Consider the following 26,507-nt stretch of genomic DNA (forward strand, 5'->3'; position numbering starts at 1 on the left):
GGAAGTCATTTTCTTATTTTTAAATAAGAAAAAGCTGCTCCAAACAGGCATATATTACTAAATCCAATCCTTTAAATAGAAGAAGGGAACATATTTGATTTAGCATTACATTATTTGAATTAGACTCCAAAAGATCAAACGCCATACTTGTATCTATCTTTACTAATTACACAGAACAAATCTAACACACAAGTAACACAGAAACTTCCATATCCTCTACCCACATCCCTCCACAAAGGATGGAGGAGCTAAATGCTGCCTTCATATCTGCACATATGCTGGAAAAACTGTAAGAACCAGCCATCAGCACTACAGAAACAGCTCTATAATAGGTAAACACAGGACCCGAGTTCTAGCTAGGAAAAAATATAATATGGGAAAAGAACACTGTGCCGGTTTTGTGTGAGAGAGAGCAGGAAAAAAAGGAAGTGATGTGTCTTAGCCAAAACCCCAACTACTCATATCCTGATTCATACTATATAAGCAATTATGTGCACAGTATTCAAATAAACTATTCCTCCCGAGCCAAGGAATGAAGTAGGCACAGAGCTATGCTTATATACACCCATTCAGGTTGACAGTTACAAGCATGGGGGGGGGGGAAAGAGGTGTGGAGAGTGAACAAAGAAGGCAACATGTGTATCTACGTCCTTAGCAGACAATTCACAAGGCAGGTCAAGGCAACTCTTAAGGTGTTAAACTTTGTACATGGACTGACACCAATACTTAATACCAGTGCTGGTCATTTTACATTTTATGGATTCGCTGAGTTGCAAAGTAACAGTCTTGTTTCCTAAATTTTCATGGATAAGTCCTTTCTCCATAAGGCAGCAAAGCTCAACGATAGAGCGAGACTGTATTCCAATGTCAAATGGTTATTCTTCCTGTACTCCTGAAGAATTCATGAAACCCATCTATACCTCATTTCCTCTATCTATAAAATGATATTACCCATTCTCAGATAAAAGTAACCATACTTTTCATACACACACCCTCTCGTCCACAATTTATAAACCATCAATATAATAATAATTTGTGTCTATTAAATGTTTATGAAATGCCATACTATATAGAGACCTTGCAAGGTATGGCACTACATAAACATTTAATAGACACGTGTAACTTCCTTGTTTTAACTTATGGAAGATAACCAGTTGTGTAATGTCTGTGTATTCTCTATCAAAAGCAATAATTAGAGAAATTAAATTGTATCGAAAGACAAAAACCTCCACCAAATAAAGGTATTTGCAGATCATTAAAAAATCAAGTTCTGCAATATTTTCCCAACATTTACAAGCACAGCAGACAAATAATTTTAAACCATATGTTAAATTTCGATTCATCAGCTAATCGAGTAGTCGATAGACTCGATTAGTCAAGGTGGGAGCACTTGCTATCCTGCTGCACCTCTGCCTTTGAAATGTATAAAAGGCACCCACAGCTCTTGTACATTTCAAAAGGGAGAGACGCAGCAGTTGGGACCCCACACATGTGGGGACTGCTTCGTTCCTGCTCGTTTCCACCCCTGCACCTCTACCTTCCCTGTGTCCCTGCGGAGATGGTGCTGAGACGGTGCTTTTAAGCCAGTTTCCCTGTGCACCACCTCCTGCTCCCCCTCCCCACTTGGTGCCTCTTATACACAGGCAGCAAGGGAGAGGAAGCAACTAGTCGAGTAGTGACTCAATGGCCCGATATGCCTAGGCTTATTGGGTAGTCGACTAGTTGCTTACATCCCTAGTGCATATATTTTAATGTAAAATCAAAATGCACGTATGTACTTGTGTGTTAAATCTGCTTGCCTCTTACTTTATCCTGATTTGCGAGTTCATTTAAAGGTCAGAGATCTATTTATGTTATCTATTAGCCTTTTACATCAAATGTAGTTAAAGGGATATGGCAAAGGAGATCTACCTCTAACAAAAAGTTTACAGAAGTACATCTTTGGAAGAGATTATTAATTCCTATTAGTAAAAAACCTTTGCGATGACAGGAATTCCTGTATTTTCCCTCCCCGCCAGAACTCTTTACATGCATAGTAAACATGAGAAAAGCGTTTGGAATTCAATGAATGTGGAGATATAGAATTCATGCAAAAGTACAAATACATATAATATGGACATTTCTCCTATTTAATGTTCATAATTAGATAAAGTCATCTTTTTAAATATCTGTTGGCATATATTTCTTCTACTACCCAGTTAGAAAATACCATGCTCTTTCCACATGGATAGCATAGTGAGTTATAATTATTCTGTACTCATAATCCAGGGATGGCTTTTTCCTCACAGTTTTAGCACTATCCGTAACTAACTGGCTGATTCTACATCCAATCATCTTGACTGAAAGGGACTCCTGTGAAGTTGTTGTAACTATCATTCCATGAATCAGTTAAGTGCTGCTTCTAAGTGGCAAGGCCAGCACTTCCCTACCAAAGATCAAGTGCATCCACTTTAGCGTAATACTAGAACACGGTATGCATAGAACGTATGTACTCCATCCAGTGACCAGAAATGGCATTTCTCATAGCGGCATCAATGTTTGAGGCATTATATAAAACACAAATAACCTTGTCCCAGCTACAAAAGGCTTTCAATCTCAGTTCAGACCATACGAACAAAATAGGGGGAGAGTTCGTTTGGGGCAGAGGAAGGGAGACAGTGCAGACTTCATGCATCAATCATGGAGCAGCAAGGTACGGAACTGTGTTTGTTGAAGTGTAATATCTGAAACTGGATAATCTCCAGGCAAAAAGTCATAAAGCTGCTCGGTAATATATAGGTCTCCTATTTCTGACACAAGGGGGCTACCAGCCCACTGTAATGTGCTAAAGTTGGAATCTATGCATTACAGACACATTCCAGATTATGGATATAAATGAGTAGTCAAGTATACAATTAACTGATGATAGCCTATGCTTATTGGTTAATCTTGACAACTCACATTTCCGCACACACTCCTTACTGCCTCTGAAACTATCAGAGACAGCAAGGGGTGGGGGAAGCAGGAGCCAGTGCTGGGCGGGAGCTAGCTCAAAAGCCAGTTTCCCCTGGCACAAGCTCCATGGTGCCACCTTCTCCCCTCGCCCAGGGGGAGGTGAGGCCAGAGAGGCTGCAGCAAAGCAGCCTCTGTCCGTGGTCAGCCTGGGCCCACCGCAGGCAGAGGCTGCTTCAGGGCAGCAAGCCCTGTCTACAGGGGCCCAAGCTCCCCACCAACAGAGGCTCGTGCCCAGTCGCAGCCCCTGTCCGTGAAGGGTCCCAGCTCCCCGTGGACAACACGTGTATTCTATAGCCTTAACCAATTAACACTATCACATTCCTAGATCATACACAACTTAATCCTCCATTTGAGGAGAGGAAGGCAATTCTCATATTCTGCCTTTTCAACACTACAGATTGTGTTTCTATGAATATGTGCATTTCTGCTACAGGTTGAACATCTCAAGTCCAGCACTCTCTGATCCGGTAACATTCATGGTCCAGCATGATTTGAGTTAGCTGGATGTCCACTTATCGTGGATGTGGCCAAGTTTCCCACCGTCCCATAAAGTTGGTTTACAGCCACCAGTCCTGGCTCTCAGTGTTCTGTGCTGTCGATTAGCTCTAATTTACTCCTAACATGTCTTCCAAGAGCCTAGTAATCAGTGGCAGTGTTGGTAATGCTGCTAGACAATATTGACCTCCCATGGTCCAGCAAATTCTCTGGTTCAGCACCGATCAGGTCCCAAGGGTGCTGGACTAGAGAGGTTCAACCTGTACCATGTATTCTGCCCATCGCATTACTCGTTCTGGTTATCTGATCTGGAACAGGCTTTCTACCCATTTTTTTTCCACTGAATAACTCAAAGCCAAATAGATTGTTCCAGTGTATGACATTACATAGAGCCAACCAATACTCCGTGCCCCACAGAGACAGCAGCACTTTATAGCATTGAATTGCTGAATTGTGTGACATGTGGCATGCCTGTCACTGAAGTGTAAAGTATAGCACAAGCTGGCCTTTCAGCTGTGGCATGCCTCAGTTGAAAACCCAGAGTGAAACACGCTTTCCACTCCACTGAGACATGCCACATGTCACAAAATGCTGCTGTCTCATCATATTTTGGATTAGTTAATAGAAGGTGATGAGCAAGTTAATATGGACTATGATAAAAAAAGGAAGACTCAAAGTCCTTCAAAACAGAATCACCCTACATCCAGCAGGTCTGGCACTCTAATGTCTAAATTAGCCAACATTTAAATCATAGACGGACCCAGGATCAGGTCATACAAGTGGTTTAATAGAAGCATATTTTTTCATATTCCAATCATGTTTGTATATGGAATGGCACTTGACGATAACTCTCCCTCAAGACAATTTTGCAATTTTTAGCTTGTAATGTACGTGGAAAATCCAATATAAAAATGTAGTTATTTATAGTACTATGGGACATAACCATTGGGTCAAGTTTTGCTCTTTGAGCGTAAGCAGATCAGACTTCTGGGTAAGCCGAGCAGATTTGGTCCGCCTGTGATCATGACGTGAATGAGCATGTGTCTGTGTATATATATTTCTATAACTCTTCTAAGAATATGAGCTAGGATGGTTCTGTAGCTAGAATATAATGTTCAAATTTGAGCAATATCGATTCTGTTCCTGAGTCGGTTACAAATTAAATCAGGGGTTGTAAAATCTTAATTTATTTTACCCTGAAGTAATTTCTGTTTAAAAACAAAAAAACAAAAAAAACAATCATCACACATCTTAACCAAATGGAACCTGAGCCTCCTGAGCGGATAGAGTTCCATCATATAAACAAACATGCTACTGGTTTATTTTTTTTTACAGAATGACAGACTGCTGTCCAACTACATACAAGATATGATCAACATGACAAACAAAATGCAGAAGCTTTCTGTATATTGAAAGACTACCATTTGCCACCGCTTAATAGGAAATGATGGGATTTCTGGAAGCTGCAGCTCTAAAAACTGGCTCTAAGGCTAGCACAGGTGGCATTTACAAAGCCAGCACAGTGTTTTGCGGAGCAAGGGAAGCCTTTATAGCTAAGGCAGGCACTAAAATTTCAGTCTGCCAATATACATAAAACTGCAAATCAATATTCACACTTCTTTTGTTAATCTGAAGAACACCTCAAGAGACAAGACTTTCTGATCAATGACATTCAGGAAGTATTCAAGAGACTGGGAGAATTAATATAGATCACTGTTGGTAAATACTAGGAATGTTAAAATGCAGTTAATTAAGTAAATGGGTAACTGCTGGAAATTTCAGCAGTTACATGTTTACATGTGGTGGGGCCAGTCAGCTCCCCAGGAGCCAGGGCACACAGGGAGCCAGATTAAAAAATAGAGGCAGCAGCGCCAGGGGGAGGGGAGGTGGCTCCCAGGAGCCGATGCACATGGGGAGCCAGCTTTTAAGCCAGCTCTCTGCACGTACTGGGAGCCTGCGTGTAACCGTGTTCATGGTTACACTTTTACATCCCTAGTAAATACACTATATATACACACACACACACACTAATTCTGTATATTTGTATATATAGTGTATTTACTAGGGATGTAAAAGTGTAACCATGAACACGGTCCTCTTATACAGAATGACTAAAACTACAATTTGACCCCACATTGTGCTTTTGGAACTACAATTCCAAAAGCACAAAGGATGAAAATCCAGAGAACCTGTGTAACATAGAACTTCGGTTCTTTTGAAAATCCTACCTAACTCTTCGGCACTATTATCAGAATGTTATTTACAATGTTATTTACCGTGTCCCTTATGAAATTTACATAATTTCATGGTTTATAGAATGTATTTGCTCTAATTGAAAAAAAAAAAAATGTCCTATCCAAAATGCGTTTTCTGTCAGTCCATCACACCAGCTTTGGGCTCTTCCAGTGACATTGAGTTGTTACCATCGCACACACAAAACGCATCATACTACAGTGACACCTTTGCAATGCCACTCTCTTCAGGTCATGCCCTCACAATGGCACCTATCCATTAACTTTAAAGGGGGGGCTCCAAGATGTCACTGGCAATTGTATCTGAAGACAGTGGGGCTGTAAGAGAAAAACAGACACGCAGTTGGGGAGAGGGCTGGAATTGGATGAACTTGGAGACGAGGTCTAGGTACTGGGGGAAAAGGGGATAGACTGGAAATGGGACAAGAAAAGTAAGGAGTAGAAAGCAGGATAATGAGCCAAGGTGAGGAAGAGAAGACTTGGGTGATGCAATGTTGGAAAAGATAGGGGAGAAGGGACCACACTTTGAGAGAATGGTCAGAAGAGTGTACCCATTAGCGTCCACTCCCCTCCGGAGCCTGGAATAGAAACCAAGACTATGGAGTCTCACTGGTCCTCTGCTGTCAGCAAATACCTGTGAAACCCACTAGCAATGTTTCCCATTTCTCTCTAGTGCTGTGCCACATAGAAGATAATCTACTACTGCTATCAGTTACTCTAGGAGCTCAAGGGCAGCATTCCGTGTAGCCAGTCTAAAGGCTCCAAAAACAGACAAACTACATGTGTGTTAGTATGACATGACATATGCAGGGACTGGACTTGATGGCCTCCTGAGGTTCCTTTCCATTCTATTATGCTACGATTCTTTCTTGCTTTCCCTAGCTTTTGAGTATTTGAACTTTGCAACCTTACTAATGTTCTTTATATGTAGCTTTCTGTGTGCTTTATTTTAGGGATGTAAAAACCACCTAAAATAGTTAATCGATTAAACAATTTATTTAACCAGTTAACCACCAGCTACAGCTGAAGGGGCTGCTCCAGCCTCGCCAGCCTGCCGTGGCCCGGGTCCTGCTGGTTGGGCCCTGGGACAGAGCGCTGCTCCCACTGGCCAGGTCCTCCAGTTATTCTTTTACAGCCTTACTTTATTTTACATAGAATAAATCTCTCATTGCATTTTAAGAGCTATTTCTAATGTATTATTTAGTGCAATTCAAACAGAAGGAATAGATAGCACTTACGTTTTTAGCCATTTTTTAAATTTCTTATTTTATCACTTCTTTATGGTATAGAAGACAATTGGAGATGTTTTGGGTCAACTGATTCATATCTGACTCTTCTGTACCATATTAATGTATGTATAATTTTATACAAATTTCCAATAGCCACCAAAATCTATGTATTCCGTTAAAGTCAACAGCAATTGTAATATTTTCAAATATCATGTCAAGAATAAAAAGGTACTACTGAAGAAATATACTAGAGATTGGAATTCCATGAAAATTTCAATCATTACATATTTAATGATCCTTTGACTTACCTCAGAGTGATTTAAATAATACCATTTTAATCTACAAATGAATGTTTGTGCCCAGCAATACCCTTAGGGCATGTCTACACTAGGGAGTTATTTTAAAATAAGTCCCCTTATTTTGAAATAATAAGACAAGTATCCACACTATCAAGCTTGTTATTTGGAAATAACTCCTGCTTGTGAAAAGGAATAGCGCTATTTCAAAATTATTATTTTGGGAGTTATTATTGCAAAGTAACTCCCTAGTGTATTCATGCTCTTAAGTATAACTGGGTATAATTTTGAAAGCCAAAGACACTACTATAAGAGACAATGCACCAGATAGTGACAGAAACCAAAAACTCAGCTCTGACTGAGCATATTTATGTGACAAATATTGCATATGTGGCTGCATTTGTATAATGCTAAGACACTGCAGAAAATTCATTTGGCCCACTAACTAAAAGTACATTACAAAATAAGAATTAATTACATGACTAATAATTACCCCTCTCAAAATAATTTTAAAAGGTAAATTGAAAATGTTTTGTCTAAAAGTAACTCGTGTACGAATGTTAGTAGTCACAGAATAAAATCTTAATATCATCCTTGACATTTCAAGCATGGCTATTTTGCAAGGTTCTTTAAGTTACTCTTACAGGTGGTGGCAACATTACACACAAAAAACAACCCTAAAACACATACTGAGTGAACAAAACACTATCCTGAAAAAGCTTCTTTGGGTCTGTGTCACATTGATTTATAACAGTTATTTCTAAGACAGACAAAAACACACAGATGCAAACAATTACTCTATTTTTGTAGGCAACAAGTGAGGTGGGTGGTAACTGAGAAATTTTGAAAAATCCTGTCACAATATTCCATTTTTTTCTTAAGTAACCCTCATCACACAACAAACGCTGGCCACATCAGAGACTTTCCAGGGCCTGAAGGGCCGCTTTGATTCCAGACCGCTGCAGGCATTAGCGGGGACGTAATTAGGGTAAAAAGTTCAACCACAGTTCCATGTCTAGAGTGCTGCCAGAAATAAATTTCCTCTTATTCGCTGGTTTCTACTGTACCCTCCCTGAGAACCATATTGAAAACACATTTATCTTTGTAGAGTTTGTTCCTCTTCTAATTAACTTTATAGCATTTACACTATTGAATAATTCAAAGTGGCATTTAAAGTGGCCCTAGAACCAGCAGCTTTGCCTGTAATGGCACTCTGAACTATCTTTTCCCCTGTAGTGCTTCTTTTGACAAGTGACTTGGGTAAGGTATGCACTCCAGCTGTTTTTATTTTGCTATACATTTAACATTAGACTACTTCTTCCCCTTCCCATAATACATTTGGAGGAAGTCAATAACCAATGCTAGAATAAAACTATTGCTCCTTTAACCTGGAAAGCTTCTCTACCCTCTCCTCTCTATCCCTTTTTCCCCTCCCCCAAAATCACTTGGAGTGTGTCTACACAGCACCCTAAACTTGAAATAAGATACGCAATTTGCGTATCTCCTTTTGATTAAATTTTGAAATAGGCTATTTCAAAATTTGGCATGTCTACACAGTGGAATGAGGGTTACTGGGATGCTGAAATAACGTGCCGTCATTTTGAAAAATAATTCAAAATAACGGGTGGCTTGTTAAGATGAGGGGTAGCCCAAAATAATCATGCAGTCTACACATAGCCTTAGAATAGTTTAGCTTATTAACAGTTTCATAAATCAGACCTTTCCAAATTCTGAAATACTCAAGGTTCTTATTTATTGGCCAACATTTAACCCCAAAATTCTCATTTGCTTCCTTGTAGATCTGCCATTGGATTATCATTATACTGTACTTTAATCCACATGTTATTCCTTATTATAGATCAAGTCTGTTCTACCAGATTGAGCCAGCCTCCAACATTGATTTTAGCATTTCAGTGCCTCAGATCCTTCTGACCCTCACTATCAACATACCAGGTATTCCACTGAAGAGGTTCTCTTTGGATGTGTGAATTGATAAAAGATTTTTCAAAACTGTACGTTCCATTTTCTTATAATTTAACTGATGTTATTGTTAAAAGGGACTATAAAAAATAAACAAAGGATACAAATCCAATCTTAAACTTTAAAAAAAATATAGACGGGTTGCTATCTTTAGTGCATACTCTAGCAACAAAACGCAACATCATTTTGGGAGCCTACAGTACTATATTCATAGGTTTTGATTTTCTTGGGTTTATAAAAACTGCCACAAGATCTGTAAAGACAAAAAAAGTACAATTTCTATATTAATTGTATAGCGACAATGATATCGCTATACAATGATGTCGCTATCATCTGCTGGAACTGGAAGAGAGCTTTGCAGATGATAGGACAAAGCATGATGCCATGGATTTCTCACAGTACCAAATGAATCCCCTTGGAGTAAATTCCCTCCAAGTGATGATAGCGTATAAAATAGGAGGACTCTACTTTTACCTGTAAGAGGTCATCGTACATTTCAGATTTTAGGGAGAAGAAAAAAGCTGTATCACTTCTAGAGGAAAAAAAAAGTTTTAAAAAGGACAAAAGAGGTCTAGTAATTGCTCTACAAACTATAGGATCCAGGGCTCCAAATGAAGCAAACATGCTGTTTCCAAGTATTTAATTCCTTGAAAGGGATCAGGTTTTAATTTAAAGCTTTTTTAACCACCATGATGATGGCTGTGAATAGCAAGGGTGGTGACATGAAAGAATTTACAGGATTTTGTGAATCATACCAAGTTTTGTGAAAACAAAAGACTGCTAATATTTTTACAGACTTTATGAAACTTACTTGGTGGTGTCCAAATATAATAAAAAAATCATAACCATCTGTCCAATTCATTTTTTTTATTTTATGGGTCATTTTAAATTTTGAAAAGGTAAAAAGTGAGCTATATTTTATTTTCTTGATGAGTAGATACACCCCCCCTTACGCATCCAGCTCTGATTCAATCCCTGGTATAACCAAATGGATCCGAAATACATATAACCACTGTATTTGCGCTGGCATTTCAGCTAAAATGTATCAGAGAGGGTTACTCAAAGCAGTGTGAAAACTGCGAACAACAACTTAATTCATCATCAATAATATTCTTCTCCCAGGCAATCCTGCAAGAACGCTATGCTGTTTGTCATTTCCAAATCATTTTACAGTTAGCTAATTTTAAAAGTTACAAAACACGGGTTCTGAGATCTGGATGCTGATTTTACACTGTCAACCAGAAGAAAAGCTAGTTGCCATATAAAAGATGGGTTTGTATAAAATCTTCAAATATTAATGCAAGATGCTATTAAAACTTGGTTTAAAATTATATTTTTATATTTTTCCTGAAAAAAAACCCAGCTTTCTAATAAACATAAACACTTCTCCAAACTTTTTCTTGAATAAAACCAGTATTAACATGTTAGTAGGTTTCAATCACAGTAACTACATACTTCCTGAAAAGCTGCTTGCACTAGTTGTTTAGTCTTGTAAACAGATGTCTCAAAACAGAAAAATGTAAAATTACATTAGCTAAGTCACAGATTTTCCATCGCTTCCTTTTCCAACTCTGCACTTTATTTCATGCCACATCCTATGCTTCTTGTTTCTCATGCACTTAAGTGACCTCTATTTCATTCTTCAAATCGCTCTAGATTCAGAAATTATTTTGAGAGTGTCTTTGGCTTATGTTATACAGGATTTCAGAGGAGTTGGTCATAAAGTTACCTTTAGACTTTAAAATTTACAAATATTGAAACAGTAATGGTGAAAACTTCTACTGCTCATCTAACCAGTAATACTTGTATCTCTATCACGTGTAAACTGTAAACTTCTGAAAGCGGCAACTCTCTCTCTTCACATTTATATAGAGCACTTGGGATACATGCAGCAATATGGAGTGTTAGAACATTGCTGTGGTAGAGCCCAAAGTTCTTTGGGGAAACTATTTTTGCCTGCTATGGCATGAGTCATTGTCTGATGATAAATACCACCGTAAGACTAAACTGTTCACACCGTTTCGCCAGCATTTGCTTGTGAATCAATTGGGACAATAAGGGATAAATTGTCTCGTCTGATATACAGATGCAACTCTGCTGCGTTAGTCCCATCTGTGTGGGCATGTATTTACCTAAAATTATTATTGCCCGAGCATATGCTAACCCCGACGACCTAATAAAATGGCCACTGGAAATAAAAACAAAAGACAAACTCATTTTTTTCCACTGTTACAGAAGGGGGTAGAAGATTCAGCTGCTAGGAGGGCACTATACATGCGTAACCACTGATTAGCTTTCCGAACCCCTTTGTGGACAGAGGTCACTCTACCACACCTGGCTTTCTGAGCCATCCCATTCCTTCAGAGGCCTTTTAGGAACTCAGCTGACAGAGAAATTCAAACATCCCCAGAAAGGATGCCATTTATTTAGTGCTCAGGTGCACCCTCACTCTACAGGCTACATCCTAGGTTCAGCACCTGTCTCTCTCCCAAACAGTGGTGTTTTTTTTTTGTGATAGTATGGCCTGGAATGTCGGACTATCACCTATTTTCCCAGCCCACAGAGAAGGGGATATCCCCCGCGTGTACTGGCACCTGTTTTCCTGGGGCGGCTCGGCTCCTGATGGAAGTTTGTTCGGGACACACAGTGGGTTTGTTTGTTTTTCCCGGCTCCCAGTGCAGCACTCTGGCTCTTAAAGGGGCCGTGACTGCATTTCGGCCCCTGGTGGGTTGTTGTTTTTTTCCTCTCAACAAGTTTGCCCCAGAGTACCAGCAGCTTTTTTCTTACAAAAAAAGTACTGCTCCTAAGTAATACAGGTTGACCCTCTCCAGTCCATCACTCTCTGGTCTGGTAACATCTATGGTCTGCCATGATGTTAGTTAGCCAGATGTCCACTTCTCATGGGTGTGGCCAAGTTTCCCTTGGTCCATAAAGTCTGTTTACAGCCACCAGTCTGGCTCTCAGTGTTCTATGCTATTACTTAGCTCTAATTTAGCCCTACATGTCTTCCAAGGACCCAGTAAGTAGTGGTAGTGTAGGTAATTCTGCTAAACAATATTGACCTCCTATGGTCCAGCAAATTCTCTGGTTTGGCACTGGTCAGGTCCTGAGGGTGCCAGACTAGATAAGCCCATAGGTGCAAGCAGACACACACAAGTACACTGTAAATAAACAGAATCAGCAAGAATCATTTGGCTTTTGTATGAGCTAAGCTTCCCCCTTTACACATTAATGCCATTTTTCCCCACAGATCTACTATGGGGAAAAAATGCATTGGATTGGGGAGGAGTTAATGCATACGTTTCACAGATTTATTTTTTTTAATTTAGATTTTGCACCAGTTAAAATTTATCTTAAGATGTTCTGAGGCCCATCAATGCTTTCTTTTTGGTGTGACAACTTTATTGTCCCTCCAAAAACCAGAAGCATTGTGGGCATTCCTACGCGTAATTCCACAACGACAGAATTTACGCTGATGTTCTTTCCTTTTTGGTTTTCCTTTAATTTGCAAATCTTGTAATCTAAGACTGAAGTTGACTGAACCAACATCTAAACCAGCACCACAGTATCAGCCAAAAAACACAATCTGTTTCCCATTTACGTGTCAAGACTGCATCCTTTTTGGTGGTTGAAAAGGCCAGTTATTTTGAAATGATTATACAGGGAAATGGTGCAAGCCTTTAGTGATTTAATGAATTTAGTTCTAGATGGAAAATTTGACTTTAAAAAATGGGTTTCTAGAAAACTAGTTCATAACCCACATTGTAGGAAAAGAGTTTAGAACATGTAGCTTCATCACCAGTTAAATAATTATTTAGGGAAGCTATAGAGCTGGCACTGTGCAAAAGATCTGTAATGAATTTATTTTCAACAGTACAGTTGATGTCACCTAAAACTGTATGCCAGAAAGATATTTCAAAGCACCAAAATTAGTCTCCACTACAGCCTAGTACAAAAGTAAATTAATCACTTCAGTTCAAAGAGACTCATTACAGAAAGATGTATTTTGTCTATTGGGCACTCGCCACCTTTTTTTTTTAATCATTCCTGACGTTTTGCCCAATGCAATGTGAGCTTCCTTAGGGGATATAAACAAATTACCACTTTCCTATTAGAGCAGAGGGGGTCTATTCATCTAAAATCATCTGCCGGATTCTGTACTGTGAAAGGCCACAAATCTTGGCTGACCCATTTAAAAGAAATGTAGCTGGACCAGAAACCTTTAAAAAAAAAAAAAACCTATGGAGTGGGCCATCCATGAGGAGATTTACTTGAATAAGCTTCTCCATCCTACACTTTTGAATGGCTTTCCAGTTAGTTTATTAAAGCCAAACTCTAGCTCCTTGTGGTCACTGGGGATTCATTTTAAACCTGAGGTAACTCAGATGGAGCCTATGTTTGTGGCCTGCTATATGTCAACTATTGGTAGTCCAAATTTGCAAAACATTAGGCTTTTACATTTAAATTTATTTTATAAAAATTTAAACTTATTTGGTCTCCTACAAATTCTGGTCATATTTTAAGGCTTTTCATTTAAAATTTGAATAAAGGACTTCTAAGAATGACCAGCTTCAAAGAAAGTACTGAATCAGAGTTACAGATCCCCTATTTTGTAGGACAGGCAGTCCTTGGGTTACATACAAGATAGGGACTGTAGGTTTGTTCTTAAGTTGAATTTGTATGCAAGTCAGAACTGGTACATATTGTAGGGGAAACTCTAGCCAAACATTTCTCCAGAGCTCAGTTTTATTCTCCCACACCTCACTCCCTCAGTCCTTTATTCTCAAGCTGAGGTGTCTGCTGAGAAAAGCCGCTCCGCGTCTCCCTGGTCTGCTGGGGGGGGGGCGCTAACTTCGCGTCTCCCTGGTCTGCTGGGGGGAAGCAGCTAGTACGCAGTTGCCTCACCCCGTTTGTAAGTAGGGATCCGATGTAAGTCGGATCCATGTAACCCGGGGACTGCCTGTATATGTTGAATCTCTCTAGTCCAGCAACATCTGTGGTCTGGCATGATTTTAGTTAAGTGCATGTCCACTTATCATGGATGTGGCCAAGTTTCTCACAGTCCCATAAAGTTGGTTACCAGCCACCAGTCTTGGCTCTCAGTGTTCTGTGCTGCTGCTTAGCTCTAATTTACCCCTGCATGTCTTCTAAGAGCTCAGTAAGCAATGGAAGTGTTGGTAATGTTGCTAGATAATATTGACCTCCTGTGATTCAGCAATGTCTCTGGTTCAGAATCAGTCAGGTCCTAAGGGTGCCGGGCTAGAGAGGTTCGATTTATAATATCATTGAACTCCACTGCAAATGCGTGTAACATATTTGCAGTGGTGTTCAACAATATAGAAGGAGACACTTAAAACTGTATAAGGGCATTGGAAGGAACATTGATGAAGTGAGAAGAGCTGCAGTTTGCCAATTCAGAATTCCACAGAAACTTTTAATCCTAAAGACAAGAAAAGCGTTTGGCCAAAGTGTATCGTTTCAGAGTCTCCCTGTCAAACTCAAAGGTTAAACTTAATTGTCCCTCAAATATGACTTTAGAAACTGTTCAAATTGTTTGTAATCATCAAGAAAACCAAACTGTGTCGTACTCCAAATGGAGCAGACCTCTATTTTCTTTTATTGGAGAGTGTTAGGAATCTTAAACGTTGAGATAAAATTAGTAAAGCAGGCTTGTAATCACATGACTGTCATTAGAGTAATGTGGTTAAAACACTAAGAAAATTGACTCCTTACATCTCTCAGTAGCGGTTTAGAATCTTAGGAGTTTAAAAAGCTTCCTAAATTTTAAGTACATTATATGAATGGAGTTAATATTTGTAAACATTTATTCAGTTCTCTGTACTTTCCCACTGTTAACAAAACACCTACTTCAGAGGATAAATTCTTGGGGAAAAGATTTAAATGTACTAAGACATTCTTGGACCAATGGACAATCTACAGTCTAACTAAGTGTTAGAGGGTACCATGGAATGTTGCTTGTGTATTAACAGCTACACAACAGACAACAGGAAGGATAATGAAAAGATAGCACAATTCAAAAATAAATCCACAGATTAATTTGATGCTGATTTTACACATGACAGCTATGCCTATTTCATTAGCAAGGAAACAGGTCCTGAAGGTGTACATCTTACGAGACATTATTTTGTCAGGCAAAGTCACAATAGGATGAATTTCTTAAGGGTATGGTAAAGGGATAGTTGAATCTGTTAATTTTTTTAATGCTAGTGATAGCTTTAAAGTGACTCTATAACTTGAAAATTCTTCAGATTCCAATAACAAAGAATGGTATAAAAATATTATTCTCTAACAGCTCTCTCACTGTATTATATTTACTTTATAGCAAAAGGAATGCAGATGAATTTCCTGAGACTAACCACTAATGCAGATGAGAGGTTAGAAGTCAGGAAACTCCAGGCCCTAACATGAACATGTCAATATGTCACTGATAACGTCCTAATAGATAAAGTGCTATAAAGTGCTATTATCAATGACTGTGCAGGTGTGGATTTATGTCTGAACTGCTTTCTATCAAAAATGTTATTAGTTTAACTGTCTAGTGTCTCGGTAAGGTCTAAAACTTCTAAATGCAGTTCTAATACTGTACATACTGGACCTTCAATTGATCAGACATCTTTTGTGCATTCTCGAGCATCTGAACAAGTTCCTGGAATCAGGAATTAATATAATACTGTATATTACCATGTTTGTAAATACAGTCTCACACACCACATAGGAATGTGTGCACACAGTTCTGATAGTATTAAAAAAAGTTTTCCCATGCTCAGTAGTTTCCATGATAATATATGTCATAGCTTACACAACTCCTCCCGCCTCCCCCCCCCCCAAAAAAAACCTGTAATACAAGAATAACATACTGAGGTTTTATTGCTTCAGAGGGGTAGCCGAGTTAGTCTGTAACTGGAATAACTTTAAAAAAAACAATGAATAGTCTAGCAGCACCTTAAAGACTAACAAAACATGTAGATGGCATCATGAGCTTTCGTGGGTACAACCCCCTTCTTCAGATGAAATTGCAGATGAGGTTTTACTGTGAGTCAAGTGTAAAATGTATTGGCTCTTTGCCTTACACCCACAAAGTTAATAGCTTCAAGCTACGTTTTACAAGAGCTATGAAAAATGAATGCTACATAAATTATCGCTGAGAAAAAGAAATCTTAACTAAGATACCTATGTCTGGAGGCAGCAGGGGTCCAAGATCAATGTGTGATGTTACACACCCTACAATATACCCCCACTGTGCTGAAGACCACAATACCAGACATTCACCTTTCCTAAACAAAGGGCACTTCCCTCATTTGTAGCAGGGAAAGCACAGTATTACAAAACCCCCTCTTTTGGAAGAGTCAAAACAGCTGAGGAAATAGTAGAACATGCCAGGAAAACACAAGGACAGAACAATGAGGGCCTGGGGAGCATACGAGATAGGCAGGAAAGTAGCCAGGGGGTTTAAAGAGCTAGAAAAAGAAGAGGTTGATCAAAACTAAGTAAGCTATTTTTTTTTTCCTTTTTACACCATCTGCAACCATACTGCCTCAGAATGTGATCCAGTCAGACCTCACAAAGTAACCATGGTCAATACTAGAATGGGAGACTTGTAGGAAAAAGCCAAAGGGTTTCTAGAAGCAAGATAGGCAATTCAAAAGATGTTCTGCTTTCTCTCTAAATCAATGATGACTCAATACCCTAGCATGACACTGGAGGTTCCTTTTGAGTGGCCCACTAGGCCACATTTTGAAAAGGTAGAAACACTAGCCCCATTTTCATAGTCATATCCAAACTCACTTGGCTTCATCAGAGGGCAGCTGATCCTCTGAAAAAATTGGGGCACAGAGAGAGGATCTCATGTATATCTGGGCATAGTCAACTCAATGACAGCGGGAAGGCCATTAATTAGGCAGGGAAGCATCTGGGCATGATAAAAGGTTAAGAACCTCAGTCTGAGGGAACTTCTGAGGAGAAAGGCAGAGAGCAGAGAAACTGTAGGATTCCAGGAGGGAGGATCCTTTCAGCAGACTGATAAAAAGCTGCCTGAGAAGCCACCACTCAAGAAGGGAGAAGCAGGGCAAGAGGCTGGTGAAGGCTAAGGGAGGAGAGGTGGGAGGCAGCTCATGGAGGAGCAAGGGGCAAAAAGAAAAAAAAAGGATTGGTTCTGGCTGTTCCAAACAGGGTCCCGAAGCTGGATCTCAGTGGAGTGGCTAGATTTCCCTCCTCTGACCCATGAGACCTTGGGCTGTCTAGCCCCCACTGGAACCACAGAAGTTCCAGCTCCCCTTGATCAAGAAAGGGACAGGGATGATGAAGAACCCAGCCAGAAGGCTAGATTATCACAGGGATGGGAACACAGAACATGGCGGCATAAGGGGGACACAGTCATGGGCTGGAGCTCCCCACCCACCTCAAGGGTGTGATAATACATAACAGTTCCATGTTACAATCTTATATTAAAGCGAGACAGCGTACACCAACATGTAGTGCTACAAACTGGATATCAAGGAACCTCAGATCTACTCCTGGCTCTGTATCACGGTCATTAGGAAAGTAATTTTGGCTAAGTCTACACTAGTACTTTTGTTGGTCAGCAGCGGGGGAGGGAGGGAAACAACCTTGACTGACAAAAACACTGCTGTGAATAGTGCTATGTCTGAGGAGGGTGTTCTCCTGCCAAAATAGCTCCCACCGCTTGTTGGGGGTGATTTAATTGTGCCAACGGGAGAGCTTTCTCCAATTGGCATCGAGCAGTTATTCAGGAGACCTTACGACAGACCTTCATCTCTGTGGCTCTTGCTAAAATGCTAAAAGCAGCCATGTCGATGTTGTAGCTGGGGCTCCAAAGCCTGGAAAGAGGGGGGTGGGCTTTGGCACTCAAGCCACAACCTCTACACGGATTTTTTAGCACTGTAATGCATGCCCACGACTATAGATACAGGCTGTGAGATTTGCTGCCCTGGGTTTTAAAACACAGCGAAGATGTAGCCTCCGCCACTAGCAGTACAGAGAAAACGCATGGCATACTGGGTCTGGTGCAAGGCCCAATGCCTGAATCAGTGAGTAGGAACCATACTATGAACCAAAGTCAGGCCCTGTCACAAAGCAGATGCCTGCTCACAAGTTCATTGTGCACTACATGAGCTTGGCAAAACCACAGGCAGAGTTACTAGAACACAGGCACTCCTAAGCACTGGGTATCGGATAATCCTGTGTGCACCCACACTAAAGATGGCACGGGGACACACTGACCCTTCATAAGATAAAGGAAGGATATTAAATGATGATCTTTTGTTCGAATCAGCAGGAACAAGGCGGAGGCTGGTTCGTAACCATGTCAGAGAGGTCATATGTCATTTGTGAGTATAACAGAGAAAATCACGAGAGAGGCATCTCTGTCCGAAAGAGGAGGCAGCAGATAGTCCTCCTGCTGACTGAGGTGCTCCACTATAATGGGCATACAGGCCTTTCATGTACCTGTAGAACACAGGGATGGAAACCTTTTTTGGGTCAGGGGCCGCTGACCCATAGAAAAATCAGTCGGGAGCCGCACACAAGTGAGAAGTCCCTGACTGAGGAAGAGAAAGACAGTTCCCCCTCATATCCCTTGCACACCAGAGCCCAGGGGGGCCCAGGCTAGTAGAGTTTGTGTGCTCCAGCACTGTGGGTAGGGGGAGGGGGCCTGGAGCACCAGTGTGGGCTCCCCAATGCTGAGCCTTGGGGGCCGGATCCAGACAAGCCAGGGGCCACATCCAGCCCCTGGGCCTGAGGTTCCCCACCCCTTCTGTAGCACTAAGACCAGGCTTCGTTGCTCAGCTAGGTTTATGGTTATCTTCCCCGCTGACCCACACTGGTTGTTATTCTGGGTAAGATCACCAAGGTCTGTTGGATCAGCTGCCTGCGCAGAGGTAGGATGGCACAAAAAACAAGCACAGACACAGGGCAACTGACACACGACTCAATTGACCTTCTATTTTCGGTTAAAAATGGGGACATAGTTTAACCCCTATTTGTAAAGTGCTTGGAGATATACTGCTGAAAAATGTTGTGTCAGTGCTAACTACTGTTGTTAATTCCCCTTCATGTTTCAGAGAGGATAAAATAGTGGTTCCACATTAGGTCCTAAATGGTTTAATAGTGCTGTTGCTGTGCACTGACTGCTCCTGTATGTGATGCTAGAACTAGCCTAATTTCAGCAGTAGATTGGGAGGCGGGAGGGGAAGGAGGCTGTAGAGAGATACTATCAAGCACTTTGGGATCCTTCATGAAAAAAAAAAAAGATGCTACCTAAAATATAAGACTTTCTCCAGGCAGCTTCTCATTGAACCAAATTTAAACCAGATGTACTATCTATCCAGAGGCATATACGTATTAAAAGTTACAATTGTGCTCTGTAGCACGTAAGCCGCAAATTAAACAGAATTGAAGTTATAACCCTGAAATTCCTTCCCATCCCTATCAGACTTAAAAGTCTGATACCCTAAACTGATATTCTTTTGTTTTGGTTTTCAGTGGTGATTGCATTATTGATTTTAATACACAATCCACTTCATACACTGAAAGAAAGAGTCCTGTAAGCCTTGAGTCACCGACACGACAAATAATAACTTAGAAAATCACTTTGTTTGGAACCATGATGGCAAGAATGTGACTGATCAGACACTCTCAATCCCCAGCTAATGAAAGCTCTATTGCAATAGGTCCTAATGAGCCCATTTACAAATAACCACCGGATCAGAAAAATGGGTTTGATTTTTTTTTTTTTTTTTTTTTTTTTTTTTTTTAGTAGTAGTAGTCTCTTCTGATCATGGTTCGTTGTGAAATACAAACCTGTGCTTCCTTCAAAAGACAAAAAAGATAGCACCTGTATCCCAGTCCCCTTCTTTCATTCAGGTTCTTAAAATGTGGCCCAAGCTACAGGTCTGGTTTAAAAGCTCACGTTGGGTTTACCGATATTTAAATAATGGCTAAATACCTGTATAATTGATTTTGCTCTTTTTTTTAATGTAATCAAGTATTTTCTCTAGGAAAAAACAACAAAATATTTTTGAAGTCTTGAGCTTTATTGGAGCCCATCAGTTCTGAGAACTCAAGTGATCTATTCTACATGCCTTCTTTGTTAATGTCTCTCACTCACTTATGCAAGAGGACCATCAAGACAAATAAGTTCTATGAAGCATATTTTTCACACACAAATCAATGACCTGGATTAAGAGGGGAAATACTGCCAGATAGCAAACAACTGTGATGAACTGTTTACAATCACATAGTACATGCAGTCCTAAGCAGAAGAAGCGGTTAATAAGATTATAAACATTTTGACAGCACATAGTACACTATAAACAGTTTTGCATAAAGGAAGAAGTTGAGCTATGCTTATTTCTGGTTAGGTCCTTAAATGTAAAGATAACATTAATATCCTTTGTTAAATAACTAACAGTGCAGAGTGAACAACACTCTGCAGGAATTGTCTTAGGTTTACTTATTAACCTTCACCCATACCCAGAGTGATTAAATTCTTAATTAAAAAGGTGTGGCACAGAATTAGTCTAATTATTGTAAGAAGATTTGCTTCAGCAGTTTAGCCTTTGAATCTCTGTGGGCAGGATTATCCTTGAGAAGTAGGCGTTTTCCATTAGGTATGGGTATAAGCCCAAAGTGCTGTCTGAGTCAACATACTGAACACAGGCGTCATAACATCACAACAACCTCTTTGTATGAGGAAGACCCTACAACTGATGTTTAGAAACCAGAAGAACACATTTCAGAGCAGGGAGGTCTGTACGTGTTCATTACCAAACAAAAGGAGTACTCTAGCGATTTTAAAAAACACTAGTCTTTTGGAATAGGTCCAGTGTACTAGATAAGCCACAATGGACCCAGAAACAGGAGAAACAGACCTTTTAAAACTCCCTCGTCACCTAGGACAGTGGTTTTCAAACTACGGATTGCGTCCCAGTACTGGGTGGTGGAATGTCAGGAATTGGGTCTCACTGTTGTACCGTGGCCAGTGGGGGTGCTAAGGCAGCTACCTACCTGTCCTGGCATCACAGGGTACGCTGCACCCCAGAAACAGCCAGCAGCCCCTGCCCTGAGCACTAGCTCCACACTCTCATGGGCGGGGAACCTGCTGCTGGCCGCTTCTGGCACTGCAGAATATGCTGCGCTGCAGGAGAGGCAGGAAGCTGCCTTAGGACTCCTGCTGCACTGCTGACTGAGAGCTGTTTGCAGTAAACCCCTCCTGCTCCAGACCTGACTTCCCCCCCCCCAACCTAGAACCCCCTCCCACAGCCCAAAAGCTCTCATCCTCAGCCCCACCCCAAAGCCCACACTCTAGTCCCATTAAGTTGGTTCAAGGGCATCAATAATTGTCTTCAACTGGGTCATGAGAAAAAACAAGTTTGAAAGCCACTGACCTAGGATTCCCTTGTTTATTTCAGCCTTCACTTCTTAGAATGGGTTCTTCTGTATGAGCATGAGTATTAAACCCACTAATATGTAGGCCAATGACTTCTTTAATACAGGCCTCTAAAAACTACCTACCCTCTGAGACACCAGTACTTGCCAAGACAGAAGTGAGAAAAGGAATGCAAGTCTAGAGCTCAGATACCTTGTAGGCTGTCCCATGATATATGTCTAGTTGAACAAAAAATATACAAACATTTGGCCAACGTTTTAATCAAAAACACAATCAATGACACTTTCATAGAGAGACTATCACTCATCCCTCACAAACATCCACACAGAGGCCTGTTTTGACTACTCTTCTGTAATAACTTCATCCATTACCATCTAAAACAGTAAACATGAAAATGAGATTATGTTAAGAGAAAATAATCCCACACAATTTCTAAATACCGCCTCAATTATTTTATATTGGGTTTCATATCACAGGTCTTTCAGCACAGAGATTTGTTTTGTTTTGAAAGGCATGTGTCCTAAAAATAGGTACTGGCAGGTTGAGAGCTTAGCGAGAGAACATTTCACAGTATCATAATGTTTAAAAAAAAAAAACCTTTTAATACAGAGCAGAAAAAGCTACAGAAAAATCTTTTTCTATTATTGTATAAAATAAACTGCTTTTTTGGCATGCTTAAAGTTGAAAAGTTTTCTTACCCAGAAGATCCAATGCTTTTACACACACCAAGAAGAGGTCTCTTCTCAGAAAAATTATCACATTTCTGAGGGCCTGATTAGAAGAAAAACAGAAAAATAAATCTCAATAAAAAGCATCCATTATATTTTATTTTCACCGCGCGGTCTTTACTAGTTCATTGGAATAAACTGAATTGAAAAGACACAAGAGTTATATTTTCAAGTCTAGTCAAATTTCACAACACTTTTTTTTTTAAATCACAAATCATTAACCTGAAAAAAAAATCTTTTACAGAAAAGGAAAAATATTTTTAGCATACCTGGCTCAGTCAAAATATCCCCAAAGATCTGACCAAGCAAAGGGCAAGATATTGAAAAGCCAGGGGCTACACTGAACAGAGACTAAAGGCTACTGAAAGCTCAGCAATAGGAATACATTTCAAAACAGAGTCATGAACGTTAGAACTATAGTTCTAGTATCATGATGGGAGTAAATGAACAATATAAATTTTGCCAGGAAATTGGGGTAATTGCCTTCCCTTTTTAGATAGTGGATCTTAAGAAAAAACAATGTCAACGAATACTAATTCACACTTCTATTTTGTGAAGCTGTTCTAAAATAGGAAAGGTGCTATTTCTGAAAAGCTTCTGAAAAGCAATTTATTCCACTGAAGCTACACAGTGTAGGTGTAGCTCCCCTCTTTCTTTAGTGAGTGACAACATGAATGCTAATGTTTGCCTAAAATATGGGCATACCTATCTTACATCCCTAAATTGGGCACATTTTTCACAAGTGACATAGCAGCATAGGTGACATTTTCAAAAGCAGTTTAGGAAAAGTAAGTCCACTAATCTACAGGGAGACTTAGGCTCCAAGTCAATTTTCAAAAATGAGGCATGGACATTCTCAAAAATCGTATCCAGTGTGTAAGCAGGAATACATTCAAATAAAAAATATCTAATTTCTCTTCTCTGTGGAGTTTTTTTCCCTGAGGGTACTAGAGCTTTGCTGAATGCCAGGATGTTTGTCACTGAATTTAAACAACACACTCCTCAAGAGGTACATTTTCAGGTTAGAAGAAAACTTCCTTCATTATAAAAACCAAACTCTTTGATCTACACCAAGTATCGGGAACACATTCTGTTCAAACCTTAATTCAAAATTCATTGTACTGCTGTACTTCTATGTGAATTCATCAGAAAGGTACAACAATTAACAATATACTTTTTCACTTAAGAGTCTCTGTTAATTATTGATAGCATGAGCAATTAATTTATAACATAATACTACTCAGCAATCTCATCTATACAAGGCCAACTCTTCCCTCCTACGTGTTTGGGGGCATTTATAATGGTAAATGGTTCACGTTGATAATTTCTCCATCAATAGGTATAAGGTTACTTAAAACAGCCAAATGTATTCATTTTATTCTGCATTTTCCAAGGTTTATTATGTGTCACACCTGTACTGATTTGTAAACTGATAAATGAAACATGTGAAGTCTTTTTAAAAACCTGGCAACCAATTTGTCCTCCTCCCCCTCAATATGTGGAACAGATGAACTCCATTTGTTTCTGTTTACTCAGCCAGGCTCAATAGAAATTACATTGAGGAGAAACCCTGGCTCCACTGAAGCCAATGGGAGTTTTGCCATTGATTTCAATGGGGCCAAGATTTCAACAGTACATGCATACACATACTGGAGACATCAGTTCACAACCAATTCTAAGTCGGAGTACAAACTTTCTATTTTGGTAAGGAACGTTACAAAGGAAAGCATTCCACAACATACAAAAAAATGGATTACATTTGCACAGAATCAACAGGAATACCATCATTATTCTCTGCAATTTATTTATAAAAATTGCAACAACGGGGGGGGGGGGGGAGGAAGGAGGGTTCAACTTCTAATTTCAAATTTTCAGACTCAAGCTCATGTGCAAAACACATCCATTATCTACTTCAAATTTATACTTTAGGGTGTAAATACTAATACTCGAGAAATATCACTAGTATGAAGATATTGCAGTATGCAAAATCAGGTTAGCAGCAATCCTGTTCATGAAATTGCAAGCAGCAACATGTGTTGTTCTCCATGATGCTTAATGCATCAGCATTCCTCTGTCATTCTCGGGGGACGTTTAATCCTTCAAGTTATGGTGGATTAATTTGTTATATATAAAATTGTGTTTATTCACATGTGCACTATATTGATGTTATACACACCTGCTCTGCGCAGTGTTTAACAGAATGCGGTCTGATGATTGAAATGATTGAAAAACAGCTAGCCAAATCCATCAAATATAAAAAGTATTGCAATCCTGTTGCAAAGTCCTTTTCTTAAACTCCTTTTATTTTAAATCCTTTTAATTCTGTCATATAACACTGCAGCATTTATAAAAAGCTGAAAATCCTGATAAATCACTCAATTAAAGTAATGAAAACTGCCTTTCCTGCCAACCAGGCACCACCTTATCTGCAACTCCATTTAGCTAAATGATAAAAAAAAAAAAAAAATCCCGTCATCAGCGTCTTTGAAAATATGCAAAACCAATTCCCCTATCTAGATGACAATTAATGTAAAACAACTTCCAGATCTCCATGCACTCAAAGTTTTCGATGTACTAACAGTTCACTTGTTCAGATGAGCTCATGTACTGTACTTCCAATGAGATGGAAGTCCTGCTGCCAGCTTAGTAATGCTAATCATGCCAAAACACACTTCAAGGGGCCAAAGCAGCATAACACACAGCCTGATTTTCAAAGGAGATCAGCACTATAGCTTCTATTAACTTTCATGAGTGTGGGGTCTGGTGATCACCTCAGAACATTGCAACACTAGCATCGCTGAATGTCTTCTCTCAATAAAAATCAGGACACTGTCCTTTCGCTGGGATGGTGCTTCCTAAAAGGCACTTTGTTATTTTCACCTCTCTCACTATTTGTAAATCATTTTACTGCACCTTGAGTAAGAAATGCCCTCTATAATGCCAAGTGCTGTTCTATTTAGCAATAACAAGTATGCTTTGAAAACACGCAACATACGTTCACTTTTATTTCTTCATTAGCAGATTTACTCAGCGTTGCTCAGGTCCGTAATTTGGGAATTCCACAAAGTATATTCTGTTACTTCACCCCAAGAAACCCTTATCAGTTGCTAGGTCTGAACAAAAAAGGGCTATAAACAATTTGATTTCCAATAACATTTTCTAATTTTCAAATCTTAAGCACTGATTCAGCGGTGTCAGAAGTGAGCACTATTTCACATTTCTCCATTTTATCTCTGTTCTGTAAAGTGTATGAAAAAGCACTGCTATTGCAGGCTCATCCTATTTTTCTGGCTCACCGTGGTTCCGTCTCTTTCAGCATTCACTCAGTTATATCAATTGTGAGGACGGTACTTGATTTGGTTGATTCTGCCCCTTTTCTGTATGGTTTTATGAGAAGCAAGCCCATTCTAGGCACATCCTGCTTCCCGGCGCAACCAAACCCTTATGTTGCTTTAAGTTATGGTAAGAGGAAACGGTATACCAAATTGGATGGCCCTATTTCTTACCATTTAGGAGGAGTTCTTGAATAGACAGAAACTCTCTAAAAGAGAGAGCAGATCATTTAATACCAGTTTGGTTCAGGCCCTTGTGTTCCTCTCATCAGCACAACATCCTAGAGCTTCCCTAAAATGCATTAAGCCACTTGACTAGCATTCCTCACACATGGTTCTCTCTCTTCGTTTTTTACTCCAAAGAAAAAATGAGATGTTCTATTTTTGTTTTCTTTATTTCATACCTGCCGTGCTATGCACATTTATTATCGAATGCAGGGTGAAAAGTGCACCTTCCAGTTAGAAAAAAAAGTGGTGAGGGGTTTGCAGCGCTTCTTAAAACCTGTGGGAGTTTATTCCCCAGCCTTAGACCAGTCCCTGAGAATACTGTTTCCTGCACAGACCAGTCTCCTGAAAGTGGGTAGTTCCATCATGTCAAATGAGTGTCAGTGTTGACCACAGTCCGCATCCTGGAGTTTCTGGTGGTGATTTGTTTAAGGGACCGTGAGTTCAGGCCATTGAGTGTCTTAAAAATGAAGATCCATCTTGAATTTGACTTTCTAAACTGGCTTTCCATAGAGTATCTGGGAGGACCGGCCTGATGCATTCATACTA

At 39.8% G+C, this 26,507-nt stretch overlaps 1 protein-coding gene across 13 annotated transcripts in view; it reads right to left on the reverse strand.

Moving 5' to 3' along the window:
- The window catches only part of BCAS3 (BCAS3 microtubule associated cell migration factor), a 593,281-nt gene that overhangs the window by 511,249 nt on the left and 55,525 nt on the right, over positions 1 to 26,507 (reverse strand). For all 13 annotated transcript variants that reach the window (XM_075904719.1, XM_014581354.3, XM_075904717.1 and 10 more), the window contains exon 7: positions 22,372 to 22,444. In XM_075904719.1, coding sequence (XP_075760834.1) covers positions 22,372 to 22,444 — 73 coding nt within the window. The remainder of the gene's footprint in view (positions 1 to 22,371; positions 22,445 to 26,507) is intronic.

Source organism: Pelodiscus sinensis, chromosome 21 (assembly GCF_049634645.1).
Source record: "Pelodiscus sinensis isolate JC-2024 chromosome 21, ASM4963464v1, whole genome shotgun sequence".
In the NCBI taxonomy this organism is placed as follows: Eukaryota; Metazoa; Chordata; order Testudines; family Trionychidae; genus Pelodiscus; species Pelodiscus sinensis.